Below are 19182 nucleotides of genomic sequence, written 5' to 3'. Positions count from 1 at the left end.
TGTAGTTTTAGGCTAGCACCTGGCGGAAGGATCCAGCCGGCGGGAGTGCCCGGCGGCACTGACCCGGCCGGCATCTGCCGGCTGGGGTAGTGCCTGGCGGCAACAACCTAGCACCTGCGCCGGCTGGGGGTAGTGGCTGGCGGCAACAACCTAGCACCTGCGCCGGCTGGGGGTAGTGGCTGGGGGTAGTGGCTGGCGGCACCGACCCTGCTGGCATCTGCCGGAGGCACCGACCCTGCTGGCATCTGCCTGCGGCACCGACCCTGCTGGCATCTGCCGGCGGCACCGACCCTGCTGGCATCTGCCGGCGGCACCGACCCTGCCGGAATTTGCTGCTGGCTGGGTTAGTACTTAGCGGCACTAACTAATAGATAGAGAGAAAGCATGGAGTGAAGGGTACCTTATTAATGTATGTTAACAGCATATAAGGGTGTAAGTACTTAATCTTACTGCCTTCCTCCAGAAGGAGAGTTCAAATGGAAGGGGAGAATGTATTATTTAGGCTTCCATCCAAACACAAACCGTTGCCGGCCACTGGTATGTGGATGTCATTCCAAGAGAGGATTGAAGAACACTACAGAAAGGGGATCGCTCGCCTCCCCAGCTGGCGCAGCTTTTCCCGCAGCCTTGTGTCCATAAGGGAAGGCTGAGCGACTAAACAGCTGCTGTGAAGGAGCCCCTGCCAGCCCCACAGAAAGCTACGAGATTGTAGGACGAGGGCCAAAGAGTTGCGTTGGCTAGGCCATCGCTAAAGGACAGAGGGGGTAGGGAAAAGGGTCATGTATGAAGTGTGGAAGGAGGCGGTAGGGTTGCCGGTCCTACCACACAACGAAGAAACTGTTTCAATATCGGCGCTGTCCCAGGCGGCAGAAGAATATCTATTCTTCAACCTAGGGTCTGCCAACAGGGTTAAGAGGGAGGCGGCAGCATTGCTGGCCCCTCTTAACCTGGGAGAAACATCATTTCAGTGCCGGCGGCAGAAGAATGTCTATTCTTCAGCCTAGGGTCTGCGAGCACAGGACTAGTCTTCTAGACCGCAGGGAGAAGGTAGCTGCATCATACAACCACTTCAAGTGCGGCCTAGGGAGGTCTAGCCTCCTATGCCGGCAGCTGAGGCCGGCAGGGGAGTGACTACTCACCCTGCCGGCCGGCTGCCGGCAAAAGACTGAATACTCTGAGGTTCTGAACGAAACCCAAAGTCGGCTATCTGCCGGCAAGGGAGAAGGACAGGAAACACTAGCCCAGTCAAGCCGGAGTGTCTACTTAGTGGCAAGACCAAGATAGGGTTGTAACCTAAGGCTACGCTCAGAGGGAGAAGGGAATACCCCTAAATCTCCACTGGAGACAAGTATCAATTTATATAATAATTTTAGGAGATATCTATCTCTGCCTGAATTGATGAAAAGTATAAATTGTCTAAATAGCTTCATATTTTAATGTTATTAAAACTAGGAAAGTCGTTCTATATCATGCATGACGGTAAACTAAAGCGCCAGGCTAGGAAGCCTAGCGCAGGCAAGGTTCGGTTACCTAAATCGCCGAAACTTTAAAGAATACAATTGGCATAATATAACTTCCCAGAATATGACTGAATAGCTTTGTAAATATTCATGCTATTTAAAACCGGGGAAGTCGTTCAGGCTAACTAAATAACACATGCGTAATGAACGACAGCGCCCATGGCGCCTCCGGTGTAGGCGAAGCTCCAACTCTTATAATTAACCTAATTTCACTGTGAGGCAGGAGCTAAAAATTATACACTGTAAAGATCAAATACTCAACTTTCCAGAGGCTGAAGAGGCTGGAGATTGCATTATAAATCCAGAAAAACCAAAGCGTAACGAGAGAGCAACAGGGAAATCACCGTGCGAGACCGCTACAACTAAAGGAATAGCGCGCTGGGTTGACAACAGCGCCATCTAGATACCCTTCAGTAGTACGAGAGGAAAGGGTACCTTGATAACGGCTCCCCTTCTAAATTTGCCACTTTCCCCCTCGAAGCGAAAACGTTATTCGGGGGTGAAGATCGCTATGTGTCGTATCAAGCATACGTCCCCTAATTATGCGATATCCTTGAAAGAAGTTTAAGGATATTCGCACCAGGAGTTAGAATTCTGGAGACGTAACGGTTAATTCTCTGGGAATATCACTGTAGCCAAATATCCCTTAGAAAGCTACCTTAATGAACCTTCCATCAGGACGATACTGTATTCTATGTACTGTACTAGTAGGTATTTGTGCACTTAGTTTCCCAAATAGCTTAACGATTTTTCAGGGATTTGCTCTTAGTTTTAATAGCTGCTGTGAGACTCCTGCACTTTTGGTAGATGGTGCTTGTTTACCTAGAGTTGACATTTTCATTTGACTATAATTACAGGAATAAAGCAGAACTGTATTTACAAGAGAAATTACTGGAACTGATGATGTACGTGTCTACCTTGTGTCAAGTGACAAATGAACCAGCACCATTTTTGGCTGTCTGCACATTTACTCAATTCCATAAATTGTTGTTTAACTTATAAGGATCATTATTACTTATTAACAATGTTCTTGGGTAGAATTAAGCTCTCATATCCAGATATTGTATATGATAATTTTCTTTCCCTCCAATAGGTTGCCCAGTGGCCCCAGTTTGTTGTTCATCCTTCTTTACACACCGTTGGGTATAGTCATCTTCCTGCTTCGTCTGTTTGTGTCTTTACAGTTATTTTTAGCTGCATCTGTTCTTCCTTACAACACAGTTATCAGAAGGTAAGTAATGAGTGTGATTGTAGCTTGAAAGTAATTAGTGTCATAGAAATATTTTGCATGGTGGGCCATATTGTAGAACATACATTGTACATAAAGTGTTCTATACTGTATGCAGTAGTGTACAGTGTACAAGAAGAAAGTTCTTAACAAACTCAATTTATTATATATATTATTTTAGTGTTTGTAAAAAGATCATCTTATTTTGTGACGAGAGGCTACTTTTGAGAGTGGCTTGTCATCGGTTCCAATGTAGCCATCAGTACATTGTCTTGTCATTTTAAAGATATTTTTTTTCTTTAATCTAACTCATGTTGAAATATTGTTTTACCTTGTTTGATAAATTTATTTTTGTATGTTATGAAAACAACTTTGTTTTGACACCAATACAAAGTCATGTTCTTTACTAGGAATAAACTCAATGTAGTTGGGTGTTCACAGCCATAAAAACTTGAACAAGGTAGCAGCCAACCTCCTGGCAAGTGGGGAAGGGGATACCGGGAGAGGCTGTAGCTTTGCCCCCACACTCACTGGCTCAACCACTTTTGGCTTAGATGTCACAGAGAGCGGACATGGCCGTCGCTCCTCCAGTTTCTGATCAACCGGCTATAACTGGCTTTATCTTCTTTCTCATTGTAGGTGTGATTGCTCTTTTCCTGAGGAAGCAGCCTGTGGATCTGCTTTGGTACAAAGAGCTGCTGTTGTGGCACCTTCCGTTCCCCTCTAGAGACGGATCCTCACTAGCTTTGCCCTTCATACAGGGGCCATATTTACACTTTGGGGTTTCCCTGCGACAAGTTTCAGGAGTAGCCATCCTCCTAGTGGGAGCGGTTTGGCTTCAGGAGGAGGTAGTACAAGAGGGACTCCTTGCCCTCAAGCTCTGCCTTGAAGGCTAGTAAGCCCAGACTTTCTTCTTCTGTAGGAACTTCCCCTCCTTCCTGTCCACTCGGCCCCTTCGGGAGTTTGGTCGGACAAGAGAGTTGTACCTTTAACCCCTGGTTGACTCTGGCCTAGAGAAGCAGCGACACCCTCCTCCCTTGATGCTCTTCATGAGCTTTGACCTTTGTTGGAACTGTGGGTTCTCCTTCGAAGGACAAACTGTTAGTCGTTGAAGTGTAGCGCACAGCAGGAACCTCCACTTAATCCTGCAGAGGTTGACCAGGACCTTCCTCCTCCTGTGTGCCTAGTAATTGGATCCCCTTCCCTATGACTCTGTGCCCTTAGCTTCTTCCTCTGTAATTCATCCTCCACCTAAGGCCCTGCAGGTTGTTCACCCTTATGGTAACAATCTTGTTTGTACGTGTCCGCTGAGCTCGCTCAGCTTCAAGGTCCCAGCCCAGTGCCTGCTGGCCCTGTGGAAAACCCCAGTGGACATCCTCGTGTTTGTGAGTGGTTCACCATGCTTGAGCGAACTCCTCCTCAAGCTTCTCGTAAGTGTACATGCGACTAACCAGCTAGCTCTACCTATTTTCAGCAAGCAGAGGAATGCCCCAAACACCTCTTGTAGTCCAATGAGCCCTCCCTTATACATGGCTTCTTGTACTTATTGCCCTCAAGGGCAAACTCCCCCTCTACCCCACTCGCAACTATCCACTCTTTAGGATCCCAATGCGGATTGGATACACATCATTGTCACAGCCACTCTGGGCTCCTGATCATCCCAGACCAATTCTATACCTGGGAATCTTAGCGCTCCTTTCAACCCTAGTGGCATAACATGGTATCATCTTTCTGTGCTCCCCTACCCCTAGGCACCTGTGGCTTGGGTAGGTAGGAAACAGTTTTAAGGCTTGAGGTGCACTCTGGTAAGCACAAATTCTTCCTCAATTCTTCTCGGCAGAACACCACCAAGAGGTCTTGCCAACCAATACAACCCTTTCAGTGGAAAGGTCAAAGAGAACAGGCGGCAAAGCCTCTAGATATTAACAAACCTCTACTAGGGAGATGTTTCTCCCGCGATACCACTAGAGGGGGAACACCAGCAGTTGAGAGTATGATCTCCTGTTTACCATTATCATTAATATGGTACCTGTATATGTGTACATGTTAAATTGAAGATCAATAAATTAGAGAGCACTGTAGTACGTTCTAATGTAAGTGCTATATTATGTATCCTTGTAGAAGGCTCAAGGTGATGTAATACGTCCCTTTGTGGAGAGTACTGCAGTACGTCCCGTCAAATACCTGTTATGGCTAGTTTTGTCATCCTACGATTATTGATATTTACCACTTGTCATGAATAGAAACTCAACACCAGCAACTCAGGCGGTAGCTTTGGGAGAGCCAAGGAGCTGAATCCCGGACAGTACCGGCCCTTTTGGGGAAGGTACATTGTACCTTTCAACAGCTCTCCCCCCTGCCCTGTTTCGTTACCCATCAAGTCCCCCATCCCTCGCTAAGGGATATGCGAAGGACGTTGCCCTTCAGGTAGGAATTCTAACGATGTTAGAGAAGGGTGTTTGCTTTCTAGAAGGTCGTGAATGGGTTTCCAGGCTTCTTCTGTCAACTCTTTCTTGTAGAAGAGGCGTCTGGAGGTGGAGACCAGTCATAGACCTCTCAGCCTTGAATGAGTTTATCCGTCAAACTCTGTTCAGGATGGAGACTGAAGTTACGGTCAGACAGGCGTTCAGACCAGGATATTTCAGGATAACGGTGGATTTGACAGATGAATACTTCCAGATCCTGGAAGTATCTAAGATTCTGCCTGCACAACCGGATATACCAGTTCCGAGTTTAAAGGTTTAAAGGTCGCTCATGAATGGCAGAGGCAAGGGACAGTGACATTGCCCTAGCAATCAGGACAATGTCCTAGAGACTGACCATATATTATATGATCAGCGCCCAAGCTAGGACCAGGGATAGACTCAGCAGATAGACTTTTAGACTCCCCCAAACCCCCCAACCTTAGCTCACAAGGAGGGTAAGGTTATAGACAGTAATGGCACTAACGAGTCTGAGCAAACCCCAGACTGTCAACAGCAACTCAAGTGTTCACGGGTGTGTTTACCCTATTTTCAGCCTGGGTCAATACCAGTGGCATTCATCTCCTCCTCTATCTGTACGACTGGTTGATTCTAGTGGACTCATTGAAGACCCTTCAACTACACCAAGACATAGTTCTGAATATTTTCCATGATCTGGGGATCATGGTAAATCTCGAGAAGTCGTCTCTGCAGCCCAAGCAGGATCTGGTATACATGGGAATGCACATCGACACCCAGCTAGTAAAGATCTTTTTATCTCAGAGCAGAATTGAAAGGTTCAAAGAGGTGGCTCTTTTCTTTCTCTCGGAGGTCGCTGTAAGCCAGTTAGTTATAGCTGCTGATGGGTCACATATCTTATTGGAATACTTGGTCCTCAATGGTCACCTCCACATGCTGTCACTTCAGTGGCAACTGAAGACCAGCTTATCCCAAAGCATGAATCCTTTGAGAAAACCCATTCCAGTAGGATTTGAGCGCAGGAATTCTTTGAAGCAACGAGATTCCAACTTTCCTGGTGTCCACTTTTCATCCTCTCTGGACATGATGCTCTTTACGCACGTGTCAATAGAAAGGTGGGTCACTCACCTGCTACACCACATTGCATCCGGGTTGTGGTCTAATCGGCAATGCCACATGAACCTCCTGGAATTGAAGGCTGCATTTCTAGCTCTTCAAGAGTTCCAACATCCTACAGGTCACTTGGTAGTGCTGATGAGCAACAACACTACCGTGATGGCTTACCTGAAAAATCAGGGAGGTACCATCTCTCTACAGCTCTGTCATCTACAGTATATCTCGATATTCTGAAATGGACAGAAGACAAGCAGATCTCACTTTCAGCTCAGTTCATCCCAGGTAAGAACATCCTTGCGGACCACCTTAGCTGAAAGACGCTGATGGTTGGATCCAAATGGTCTTTGGCTTCTTGGAAAGCGTCCAAAGTCCTGACTTTGTGGGGATTGCCTCTAATAAATCTACTGTGTTTGTGATACCCTAAACCATGAACTTACAATATACTGCTCACTAGTTCCATATCCATAGGTAGTGTTTGAGGTTGCTTTCCAACATCCAAGGGATGACATGGATGCTTATATGTATTCCCCATTTTATTTAATCTGAAGGCTCTTCAACAAAGGGAGATCCTCATCCAACCTGACTATGACACTCAGAGCTCCATTATGGCAAGACGCAGAATGGTATCCGAACCTTCTGGTGCTGCTAACAGAGGTTACGAGGCGGTTGCCCCCCTTGTAGGACCTTTTTCATCATTCACACGCGAACATATCACAGAGCAGTTGTATCCCAACGACTTCACGCTTGGAGGTTATCCAGCATTTCCTGACTCAGAGGATTTTTGTGACCAGTGGCAAAAAGAACCTCAGGAAATCCTCTATCGTTGTCTATTAGGCAAAGTGGTTCATCTTCTCTAGTTGGTGCTGTGGAAGGGATGTCTTTCTTCTCGGAGCCACTATTCCCCTGATTGCCAAGGTTTTTGTACCTCCAAGAGGAAAAACTGCTCAGTCTCAGCAGTTAAAGCCTATCACTTGGGCCTGAGCTAGATTTTTAAACAAAGTTGTTTTTATTTCCTCTTCAGCTGAATTGTCAATGCTCATACTGAACTTTGAGCTATCTTGACCTCAGGTGGAAATAAGGCCTCTGCCTTGGGAAGTGGGTAAAGTTCTCTGTTCTCTGAAGAAGGCTCCTTACGAACTGCTGAGTCGGGCCTCAGACTGGGACCAGAGCCACAAGACTGCTCTCCCTCTCTTTCTCACTTCAGCGAAGAGAGTAAGCTTCATGATTTCTCCCACGACATCTCCCATTCAAGGGAATGTGGGCAAGCAACTCTTAGTTTTGTCCCTGATTTTATTGCAGTCTCAAATTTTGGCTTTAGTGGACCCCTCTGGATAGAGAGTCTACAGGATGTAACTGATGATACGGATCAACTGTCACTTTGTCTTATGAGGGTGCTGAGGCGCTATCTGAAACGTACCAGCAGTGCTCGCGCACACGTCAAGCAACTTCTTGTCAGTAAGGGTAAGGTCAAGAGGAAGATTACCAAGAACACAATCTCCTCTTGGAAAGGCAAATCATTGAACGTGCCCTTGATTCATCCTTTCACCATCAAAGGAGACAGCCTGGAGTTCAAGGAGTTAGAAGCATTAGCACGTCCCTAACGTTTAACCCTTTAAAGTCCACCCTAGGTTTTATGGGAAACTTTAAAAATTCCCTTTAGTATGTTGTAGTATTAATAAATACAAGACCTTTTTTACTCCTGTGTACTTTTAAAAAGATTTCCAAATTAGCAAAATAATTGCATGCAATTAAGTATCCCATTTGGGGGCCTTGGGCAAGTTTAGACAGACCACGCTCATCCCATATGGAATATATTGAACCTTAACGGCACAGATTTTGAAGTTTCTACTAATGTTGATTCGCCCACAAATCTTATGATTATTATTGATAAAACAGTTTTTTTATAGTTCCAATGTATAACAGAAACATGTATATGGCTTAACAATTTAATTAACCCTTTTACCCCCAACACTATTTGGAACTTTCCAACCCTTAACCCCCAGGTGTTTTTTTTTTCAAGCACATTTTGCAATATATATTTGTTCCGAACCCGAAATACAAACCACGCTATTTACAAAGGGGGGTTACCTTTTAGCGTAGCTGAAATGGCGAGCCATTAGAATTTAACGAGGGTGTATTACCCCCGCGCTAGTTAGCGGGGGGGGGGGGGGGGGGTAGGGGAGTGGTAGCTAGCTACCCCTCCTCCCCCTCACACACAGGTGAATACCCACTTTCACTTTTGGCTCGGACTGTGACAGACGTCTCTGTCTTGGTCCTCTCTTGGCAGCCATTGTTTGTTTTGTCTTTACTTAATCGCTTACTTTTCATTTACTCAATATATATATATGTAAACATGTTTTCATGTTTGTATATATATTTGAGTATAGAAATAAGTAAGTTTCCTTTTCAGATTTGTGTGTGTAGTGTACGATATCTACGTGGAGTCCTCGGCAGTTAGGCCACCACGGCATAATTTTATGGGTGGCGATCGAGTTTGACTTTTGTCTTTCTCTCTCTCTCTCGAGGTCGTTCACCCTTTTACTACGTGTTACTATGCCCTTGTAGCTTCCTTTCCGTGTGGGGGGGTTGCTACGCCGTACGTTTGTCTCAATTAGTTATGAATCTAATTGTAGTTGTTTTTTGTTTTTCAGCTTGTAGAACGATTCCTTTCGGGGTTTTCGTTCTTTCTTTAGTGTTCATTCATATTTAAATTACATAAGTACATAATTATAATTGTTATAATTCTGTTTTGGTTACAGCTCTCCTTCCGTGAGTGTAAGTGGTTGTGAGGGCACGTGCCTGTTGTGTAATTCTTGTTCCTTTCCCTCAGGATTCCTCTTCGGAGCCTTCCCGGGGGAATGAATGTGTACTAATATTATTTTTTTTTTTTTTTTAGTTACCGATCTAGTTCGTTTCTGTAATATGGCAACGGTGTGAGCTGTCTGGTTGAGTCCTGGGGATTCAGCTGTTGCTGCCTCCCCCCTTGTAATTTCGTCAGGGGCGTGTCTCCTTCTACTGGAAGTACTCCCGTGACGACGGACAGCTCTCCAGTTCATTTTAAAACTCTCAGGAGGCTTGCCTCCTTGGGCGGGTAACTTTCCTTCCGAGTGAAGTTTTTCCTGTCCAGGCTTGAGTTTTTCCCCTTTTGGGGGGTTCTTCTCTTGCCTTTTTTTCGTGCGACTATGCTCTTGGTGCTGAGCGGTCGCACCTGCAGTTTCGCTCAAGGGGCTGGGCAACTGCTCCTCTTCGGAGGATTGCTCCTTTTAGGTCACTGGCTGACCAATCTCTTCCACGAAGTGTTTCTCTTTCGTTCGCGAGAGAGTACACTCATAGAGACTCCTCTTCGGAGGTTTCTTCTGTTGCTGTTGGCCTCCCTCGCCGTAAGGCCCACCGTCCGCCTCGTCGTAAGGGCCTCTCATCTCCCTATAAGGGTGTTTGAGGCGCCTTTTTGGATCTCCGTTTGCAGCCTACAACTCCTTTTTCTCGATCTTCCGCCTTGGTGCAGATGGACAGCAGTCTGATCTCGTCTTCCGATGGGCAACGGTCTTCCCGACGTACAACGGTCTTCCCGACGGACAGCGGTCTTCCGACGGACATCAGTCTCCCGGCGGATAACGATCCCTTCAGGGCTAAGGGTTGCCCCCACGGGGGTTCTTCCCTTGCGTGTCAGGGTTTCCCTGCGCGCCCTTCTGCAGTGTTCTCTCCTGCTCCTGCTCAGTGTTAGCACACAGGCACTCTTCTGCTCATCAGCACTCTCCTGTTCATCAGCGCTTTCAAGATGATCATCCCTGCTGTTCCTGTTGGTTCCTGTTACGCGCCCACGTTCGCCCTCGCGATCTAGAACTTCGGTTCAGGTCGGGGTCAAGGACTCTTCTTCTTTGCGCAGGCTTCCACGCGTAGCCTTCTGCTCGTCAGCGATCATCAGCTCGCCAGCGATCACCTGTCTCTCGGCGATCTCCGGATCGCCCGCATGTGTTACAGCAGGCACGCCAACGTTCTCCAACACTTCTGAAGGAACATGGTTCGTCAGCTACTAGCTCACCTGCGCATGCTGATCGCCATCGCGCGACTCTCAACTGCGGATGCTGATCGCCATCCCGTGACCCTCAACTGCGGATGCTGATCGCCATCGCGCGACCCTCAACTGCGGATGCTGATCGCCATCGCGCGACCCTCAACTGCGGATGCTGATCGCCATCGCGCGACCCTCAATTGCGGATGCTGATCGCCATCGCGCGACCCTCAACTGCGGATGCTGATCGCCATCGCGTGACCCTCAACTGCGAATGCTGATCGCCATCGCGCGACCCTCAACTGCGGATGCTGATCGCCATCGCGCGACCCTCAACTGCGGATGCTGATCGCCATCGCTCAACCCTGCACATGCTGATCACCATCGCGCGACCCTCAACTCCGGATGCTGTTCGCCATCGAGCGATCGCCCACCTGCAGATACTGTTCGCCATCGCGCGATCGCCCACCTGCGCATGCTGATCGCCATAGCGCGACCCGGTGCATGCTGATCACCATCGCGCGACCCTGCGCATACTGATCACCATCGCGCGACCCGGTGCATGCTGATCACCATCGCGCGATCGCCCTCCTGCACATGCTGCTCGCGATCGCTCACCTTCGCATACTGCTCGCCAACGCACGATCGCTCACCTGCGCATGCTGCTCGACCATCGCATCGGCATAACACAACGCGCCATCGCCAACCTGCGCGTTAGCGCTCACCAGCTCACCACCGATCGCTTGTTGATCCATATCGCCAGCGGTCTTCCTCGCCATCGCGCTAACGCTTGCGTTCGCCGCCTCGGACTCGCTCTCATCCACCTGCCCACCCCCACGACCGCTCGCCTGCGCGCCCGCGCGACTGCTCGCCCGCGCGACCACTCGGCTGCGCGCCCACACGCCCACGTGCCTGCACGTCTACGCTCATGCGCGTCCGCGCCCATGCTCTCCAATGTTCGCCCACGCGTGAACCAACGGTTTTTTTCCATCGCGCGGACGGATGGTGTTCCGTCAGTGTTTCTTCGCACAAACGTCGGCTTATTTCTTGTAGTATCCATTGCTCGTCTATGGGTTATCGCTTGCCGACCACCAGCTCTCGCCCTTCCTACCACGCTCGCCCTCCTTCTGCGCTCCTTGGCTCACCTTCGTTTGCGTTACCGCGCATGGGCACTTCCACGTTCGCCCACGCGGAAATCTTTGAATTTCCGTCGCGCGAGCTCCAGGGCGATTGCGACCACGATTCCCAATGGGGTTTTCGCAGCATGGCCAGCCTGGCGAATTCTTCTGGAGCGTATTTCCAGAACACGGCCTCACCCCTTAAACGCAGAGCATGGCACTTGCAAGAATAGGAGAAACTTAAGGGAGATCTGAGCAACACTCCTCTTTCCTGAACCTGGGTTAGCCCTTCCCCGTCATTCCCTGGAAGGATTTTTGGCGGGGGGCTTTCCGTTCGAGATTTCTCCATCGGACAAGGGGTGACTGCTTACCTCTTCCTCTGGGAGCTTACCAGGTTCTTTCCCTCCTCGGTTACGGCCCAAGGTTTGGTTCAAGGAAGCTACAGGAAGATCAGGGGTACTTTCCTCCTCTCGAGCTCAGGCACCTTGGCCTTTCGTCGTTAAGTATCTAACTTGCGGACAAGCTCGATGTTGTACCATCTGGACGCGCTGACTGAGGGCTTCCTTCGGGTGTCTCATCTGTGGAGGTCGACGACCTCAGACACCCTTCCATCCTTGAGAAGAGTTTGTTTGTGCCCAAGGACAGAGACTTAGACAGCTGCTGTGCGGAGGAAATCGACTTCCGGTTTCACTCCTCCAAGGCACTTTCTTCCAGACTCTGCAGGGCTCCAGCGCCCTTTTCTTTCAACCACGTCGGCCTAAGTTATCGGCTACGACAACTGGGACAAGGTGTCCAATTGCAGTTTCCTCCTGTCAGGAACAGATGGCACAGGAGACTCCCCCGGGGGGGCATAGTCCTAAAAAGGAGTTCACGAACTCTAGGATTGCAGGTTTTTCGCTGGGAGGATGCTAAAGGTTAATCATCCGAATGACAGCTTCCCGATGCCCATTCCCGCACAATCTCTGTGATTAGCCAAGGATATCGCGCCCGCCGTCTCTGTCAGCGAATTCAGTGTCTCTGAACCTCTATGCCATAGCGTCAGCAAAGTTGCCCGGTTGGGCAGAATGATCCATACCTTAGGCGAAGGTCTTCCTTAGGATCATTGACGGCTTCACCCCTGGCCCCCTCAGTCTTGTAAGGAAGGATCTGAGAGGGGATGTCCGTAGTCGACCTCTCAGCCCTGATTAAGTTTGTCGAACAAACTTCGGCCAGCGTAGACCAGCAGAATCGATCAGACTGGTAACGAGGCGACAGGACTCCTTAAACCCTGGATCGGAAGGACGGGTACTTTCAGTTTCCATTCCATCCATCTTCCAGGGTGCTCGTCGAATTCAGCCTAGACTGCAAGTATTCCTGCTTATGATGCAGTGTGGCTATCCCGCTGTGGCATAGCAGGTTTGTTTCCCCAGAGAACTCTCCCTGCTTTCCTCTTGGCCGCTCAGGTGCAGGCTTCCACCGCCTCTGCTGTTTGGAGGGCTGGTCAACTCCGGTAGGCGCGGGTTCGACCTTCTTCAGCGCCGGGACAAGCTTCCGGATGCTTACCATGAGTGTGGGCTCATGGTATTTTGCTTGGAGCCTTCTCTTCCTCTGCCTCAACATCTGGAGTATCTGGCCATGATATTGAGTCAACGGCCTTACCACGTTGGAAACCCCGCTTCTCGTCCGTCCAGCGAGGTTAAGCAACGTCGTTACTTGGATGGGTGACCACCTGGGGACGCCAGATTCTGTTACCACATCCTCCGAGCCTTCCTTTCGGTTGACTGTGGCAAGACTGAGGAGAGTTGCAGTACCTGTTCTCAGTCAAGCAGAGCTTTCAGCCCTACCTTGGAACGTTTCCTAGTTCTCCTTTCCTCATTGACCCGTCTATAGTCCGAACGGTCGCCTCAGGATAAGTTCCATGTGGGGCGATCCAAGTTCCGGTGGCTTCAGGCAATGTTTAACCGGACTCCCTGGCCCTATGGGACCAGCGGAACTATTAGACCTGCAATGGGTGTTGACCTATGGAGCCTCTTGATGGTAGTGGATATTCTCGTCCTTTCCCCACATTCTTGATGCGGTTCTCGGACTCGTCAAAGGAAAGGGGGGGGGGGCATGTTCCGGTCCAGGCCTATGGTCAAAACCTGAAGGATACCTCTCCATCATTCAGGCAGGCTTAGGGGCCTTAGTCTGGCCCCTCCACAGATCCTACAGCTCCTGCCGAGTCGCCCCGTGCGCGTCGACTTCATGATTCTGGCGTATTCTAACCAGCAGGGGACGCATTTTCACACCTTCACATCTTGCAGTAGAGATACCGGGATGATTGAGATTCTCTCAATACCACCATCGGCTCTCTCATTCCAGGCAGGGGAATGTTCTCTCCGACTATCCGAGCAGAGCCTCGTAGAGAGAGTGTACCTGGGGGTCTATGACCTTGGGTAACCAGCAAGTGCTGGTCTGGGGGACCTGATTGCGACAGCTTGGAACCTCAAGCTTCCGCTATTCTTCCCCCCCAGTCTCAGATCCCGAGACTCTGGCAAGATGCATTCTGGTGATGGTGGGACAACTTCGATGCCTGCGTCTTCCCTCCTTTTTGTCTGTGGACAATGGGTCTCAACAAGACCAGGTTGTCTGTCAACCTTTCAATGGGAGAGCTCCACTGGGACTATGCGCAGAACGGTTTCTGGACCCTCTGCTTCCCCTGACGGAACTCCCGGGAGAGCTTCTCCCACGGCGCAGACTACTCAATCAACCACACTGCGACATCTCTCCCGAACCGGGGCGTCGCTTCGGCTTCATGTCTGGAGACACTACGCTTACTCCTCAAGAAGAGACAACCCGCTACAGTCGCGGTACGGAGGTCGCGTCATCTGCGATAGTCATCCACAGGGGTCTCCCAGGCAAAGTGAAGAGTCTAGGTGGTTGGTGCCGTGGGAGATAAACCTCTTCCCTTGAGGCCTCTTCTCCAGCAATAACGGTCTTATTGCCTTTCAGCGGGAGGAAACTCCTTTCCACTCTCGGCATTGAAGCCTGTCGCTCAGCCTTTCCCTGACCTTCAGGCTTAAAGGAATAACTTTTTCCTGCCCGCTGGATCTATCCTCGCTCATGCGAAGCTACGATCGTCCCTGCCCTAGTCGGAGGAAGACCTCCAACTTGGAGCATGGCTCGGACTTTTAGTCCTTTAAGAGATCTTCTCAAGACCCTTTACGACAGGCCTCGGATTGTATTCCGCCTTGGGTCTCCTGCTCACTCTGGCCACGGCCAGTGTGTAAGCAATCTTCTTGGTCTCTTACGACTCCCCCCTTTCTAAGGAAGAGGGGAAGGCAACATTCAGGCTCGCTCCTGAGTTGTTGGCTAGACTCAGAATCTGGGGGTCCCGGCCCTTCGGTCCGATTCATTCAAGATTTCGAGTCTCCATTCTGTATCTGATGTCCCAAGACCTTCTCTTTCTTGCCAGTAAAGGAATCGAGAGGTTAGCGCTGGGAACAGCTGCAGTTTGTCCTCAGTTGCAGCCGATTTGGGAGCACATGGAGGACATGGGGGGAGAGTCACCAGTATACCTCTTCAGCCCGGACTCAAGGACATTCATCTCGACCTATCTCCAGACCCTCCCCCGTCACATAGCCCTACAACACGATGTTGGATACATCGCAACGTCCCTCGCCTTCGAGTAATACTACTGTGACGCAGGTGCTACAAGCTGGAGTCTGGAAGTGTCTAATGACCTTCGCAACCCGCTTCCTGCAGGGCGTGACCCACAGGAGTCTCGATACGTTTTCTATCGTTCTGTGGTGGCTACACAACAGCTGGTCTAACCTCAGGGTCCTTTTTGGACAGGTAGCAGAAGGTTGAGGGCATTGTTATCAGGTTTCAGTCTGCATGAACGAAAGAAGTATGTCTGGCCCTTACTTCTTTCTACATCATCCCCTCTACGGGGAAGCAGCATCCTGGTCTCTGCATAGCAGACCTCGAACCTCTGCAGGTAAACCATGCTTCCTTGTGTTCCGAGTATTGAGTCAATACTGTTGCGTTCCCCATACCCTGACGAGGTGGTATTGGTAACGTCCTAACCCAGAGTTCCTTCTGGAACTCCAGGTCAACTGCCTAGGACGGGTCACACTTCTTCCTTCACACACAAGCTTACGCAGGCCACATGGTTCCTTGCGGAGCAAGGAACTTGTGAGGTGCAGGGACTCCTTTTCTCGAGTGCGACTCACTCGGATTCTGAGTCCCCTGGTAAACCAAAGCCAGTATGGCTGGGGACTTTCCACCCTTCCTAAGGGGTAAGTCACCCTTTGTAAATAGCGTGGTTTGTATTTCGGTTAAGGAACAAATGACAAATTTGAAGATAATTTGTATTTTTCCTAACCATACAAACCTTAGCTATTTACACATATTTGCCCACCAGCCCTGTCCCCCAAGACAAGTCCTATCTCTAAGTGAAAGTGAGTATTCACCTGTGTGTGAGGGGGAGGAGGGGTAGCTAGCTACCACTCCCCTACCCCCCCCCCCCGCTAACTAGCGCGGGGGTAATACACCCTCGTTAAATTCTAATGGCTCGCCATTTCAGCTACGCTAAAAGGTAACCCCCCCCCTTTGTAAATAGCTAAGGTTTGTATGGTTAGGAAGAATACAAATTATCTTCGAATTTGTCATTTTTTTTTAAATTGCTCCAACAGCCTTAATTTTTGTCATAGAGAGGTCAGGATGGTCTCATTATTATGGAAAATACCTGAAGTTTCTCATAAAGTTATCAGAAGTATGCAAAAAAAAATGTAAAAAACAGTTTTTTGCGAGGACGTACCGGTACGTCCATGGGGGTAAAGGGATGAGTTTTGTGAAACGTACCAGTATGTCTATTGGGGGTAAAAGGGTTAAATAAGAAATACGTTGTAAATACAATATACAATGAATACAAAAATACGATAAAAATACAAAGATACTATGAAAATGTACAAAATATATTAAACCTTACGCATAATTGAAAAAAGAGATATAAAACTTACTTAAAAATCTAGTGAAAAAGAGCAAAAAAAATTACTTAGAAATCTTATGGAACAGAGCAAAACAATTTTAACTTTCAGTGAGGCAAAGGGCCACCTTGCACTCCTCACACATGCAGTGGGATCTGTGGATGTGGCCTGCAGTAGAACAGAACTTGCAGGTCTGCTTCATGGTGACATGCTTTGGCATGCGTAGGGTAGTGGCATCCTGGCGTGACTCTACACTTGGCACAACTGCCTGTTGGCCCCTTTTTGGCAAAGCGACATCCCTGGTGCCAAGAGAATTCCTAGTGATCTTGAAGTTCGATGTCTTGAAACTTCTCAGCCAATTTGAGATATCCAGTCGGAAGTCCTTGAGGGGCTTTGAGTTCTCCAGCAAAGCCAAGCACTCCCTCTTGTACAAAATCCAAGCGTTGCAGATGATCAGGTCCAGGAGGTAAGCAAAGAGCCTCATGTAGTATCTCTTTGCTTTGAAGGGGGTCTTGTAGAGGTGTGTCAACATGTCACTTTTGTCGATGCCACCCATGTGGTTGTTGTACATCTGGATGGCAGATGGGCAAGGAATGGGAACCTTCTTCTTCTGTGCCCTGTCATACCGCTTCACTGTTCCCATGGGCTCGACACCGACATCAGTGGACAAGATTGTCACAGCGCTGTTGTCCTTCCATCTTGCAACAAGGATGCCATCAGAAGAGACGTGGTCCAGTGTGCCCCTTTGCATCGTCTTCTTGCTCATCTCCTTCACAGACTTCATGGGGGATGTCCAACTCGGTTTTCCCTGGCAGTTCCCACATACCGGCATCCATATTCTGATCTCAGGTACTTGGCCAACCCTACACTGGTGAAGTAGTTGTCTGCATACACTGCTGCGTGACTGGGGTCCTTGATGGTCTTTACAAGGGAGACAACAAACTTTGAAGTCACAGACATGGCTTTCTCCTCTTCAGACAGCAGAGTAGGGTGGCTGGCAAAGGTTGTCTCCCCTTGGTACATAAGAATATCATTCCCAAATCCATCCACGCTGGAGCGGCAGAACAACTTGTAGCCCCACTTGTCAGGCTTCTTGGCTACATACTGGCGAAGGTTACCAGCCCTTGTACCCTTGTAGGCGACCATCACTTCATCAATGGAATGGATAGGAGTCTCGGGAACTTTCAGGAACTCTGGTGACCTTGGTGAAGGGTACTAAAGTCAAATACCTGTCCTTGCCAAGTTACTTTGGTCTTTTTTACTGGGAGGTTGCCCACAATTATTTGGAATTATTCTAACCAGAATAAGGAGGTTACTAACAAGTTGGGTATTGATCCTAGCTTCTCTTAGACAAGAGCAACATATCTTGTAAGAATTATGCTAATGAAAGGTTGAATGATAGCTAATAACTGTCCTTCCTATTTACTGCCTCCTCCTTTTACACAGACATGGCCTGTTTCCTGACTGGTCAGGCCACGTGCAGGTGTGTTATTTAACAGCGTAACTTGTGCTATGACAGCCATCTTTACTCTTAAGGCAGGGTGTAGGACATACTGTATAATGTCAGGTTACTGCCTCAGTTTGCGATTCATAATTTACCAAGTTTTCTTGGAATATCCTGGAGCATAGCCACATACACACCATACCCAGACAGGTCCCCTGTCTACCTCAATACAACATGCTATACTATACAGGTGTTTACTGGTGATCTTCCCCTACTCTCATAAATGACCAGGAAGCTGTCTTTTCTGTGTAGGATGGAAGATGCTTAGACATTACATTCCACCCAAAGATTAGGTTTCCATGTAAATGATGAGTGCTTGTATCCATGTACAGTATTGTAATAAATTTTGAATAATGAAAGTGATTTGACTTTCATACGAAAACGAACCTGAGTTATAGTTGATAATACCTCAAACTAATCCCACTTTCGTGTACCTATGGCAAAAGGAGAGTAGGCCAGCAAGTACTCGTTCAAATGAGGGCAGTGCCTCTCCTACAAGCTCATGACCCAGACCATCCAAGACTGGAAGATGTAAAATACACCGGAAGATGCATTAGCAACTCTCTGGTGAATATACGAGGTGCCTCACACTGAGGGACGTGGGGGAACCCAAACAAACATAAAATAAGAATAAAATGAGAAATAAGATCTACTGTTAGTTGAATTTCTTGATAAGAGATTGTATGGCCGATCTAGCTATATCTGAAAGAATATCCCTTTTAAATAACTTTAGTTACTAATCAAGAAAAAGGCACATTATGTAGGTTGACCTGCTCAATTAATTGTGAATATTTTTCCTTTTTGTGTATTGTTTGGAAAAATTAGTGAATTGAGGATTAACTGTTGTATTGGATTTAGTTTAAAGACAATTTTTTTAAACTTTATTAGATATAAAGAGTGTGTTTGTTAGTATCTTAAATCTTACAGTATATAAAAAAGTTTAATGTGTATTTATTTTAATTTTTCCAGCGTGGTTTTGCGGGTGCTGTATGTAATTTTGGGTTTAGTTGTACGAGAAGAGTCGGTGGAAAAGAGAGATAAATCCTGTTGTGTCATCACAACTAATCACATTACTCCTTTTGATCACCTCGCAGTATCTATTGTTCTACCGTGTATAACTGTGAGTTTATCATACTTTTATTTACATTTTGTATTGATCTTTTGACATATACTGTATGCCATTCAAAGTCTATCAGAGAATTAGTAATGCTTGATAATATACCTTGGTGGTCAAGTATTTGTACTAAATGGGATAATTGAGATGTATTTAATGCACTACTTGTAGTTTGCATGT

The 19182-nt window shown here is 48.0% G+C and overlaps 1 protein-coding gene across 1 annotated transcript in view; it reads left to right on the top strand.

The window, feature by feature from the left end:
- LOC137620800 (lipid droplet-regulating VLDL assembly factor AUP1-like) overlaps nucleotides 1-19182 on the top strand; it is an 88679-nt gene that overhangs the window by 16237 nt on the left and 53260 nt on the right. The window contains exons 2-3 of the mRNA XM_068351246.1: nucleotides 2614-2751; nucleotides 18858-19008. Coding sequence (XP_068207347.1) covers nucleotides 2614-2751; nucleotides 18858-19008 — 289 coding nt within the window. The remainder of the gene's footprint in view (nucleotides 1-2613; nucleotides 2752-18857; nucleotides 19009-19182) is intronic.

The sequence above is a fragment of the Palaemon carinicauda genome, chromosome 27, assembly GCF_036898095.1.
Source record: "Palaemon carinicauda isolate YSFRI2023 chromosome 27, ASM3689809v2, whole genome shotgun sequence".
NCBI classification, from domain to species: domain Eukaryota; kingdom Metazoa; phylum Arthropoda; class Malacostraca; order Decapoda; family Palaemonidae; genus Palaemon; species Palaemon carinicauda.
Note: the sequence above shows the minus strand (reverse complement) of the source record. Positions and strands in the feature narration are given on the sequence as shown.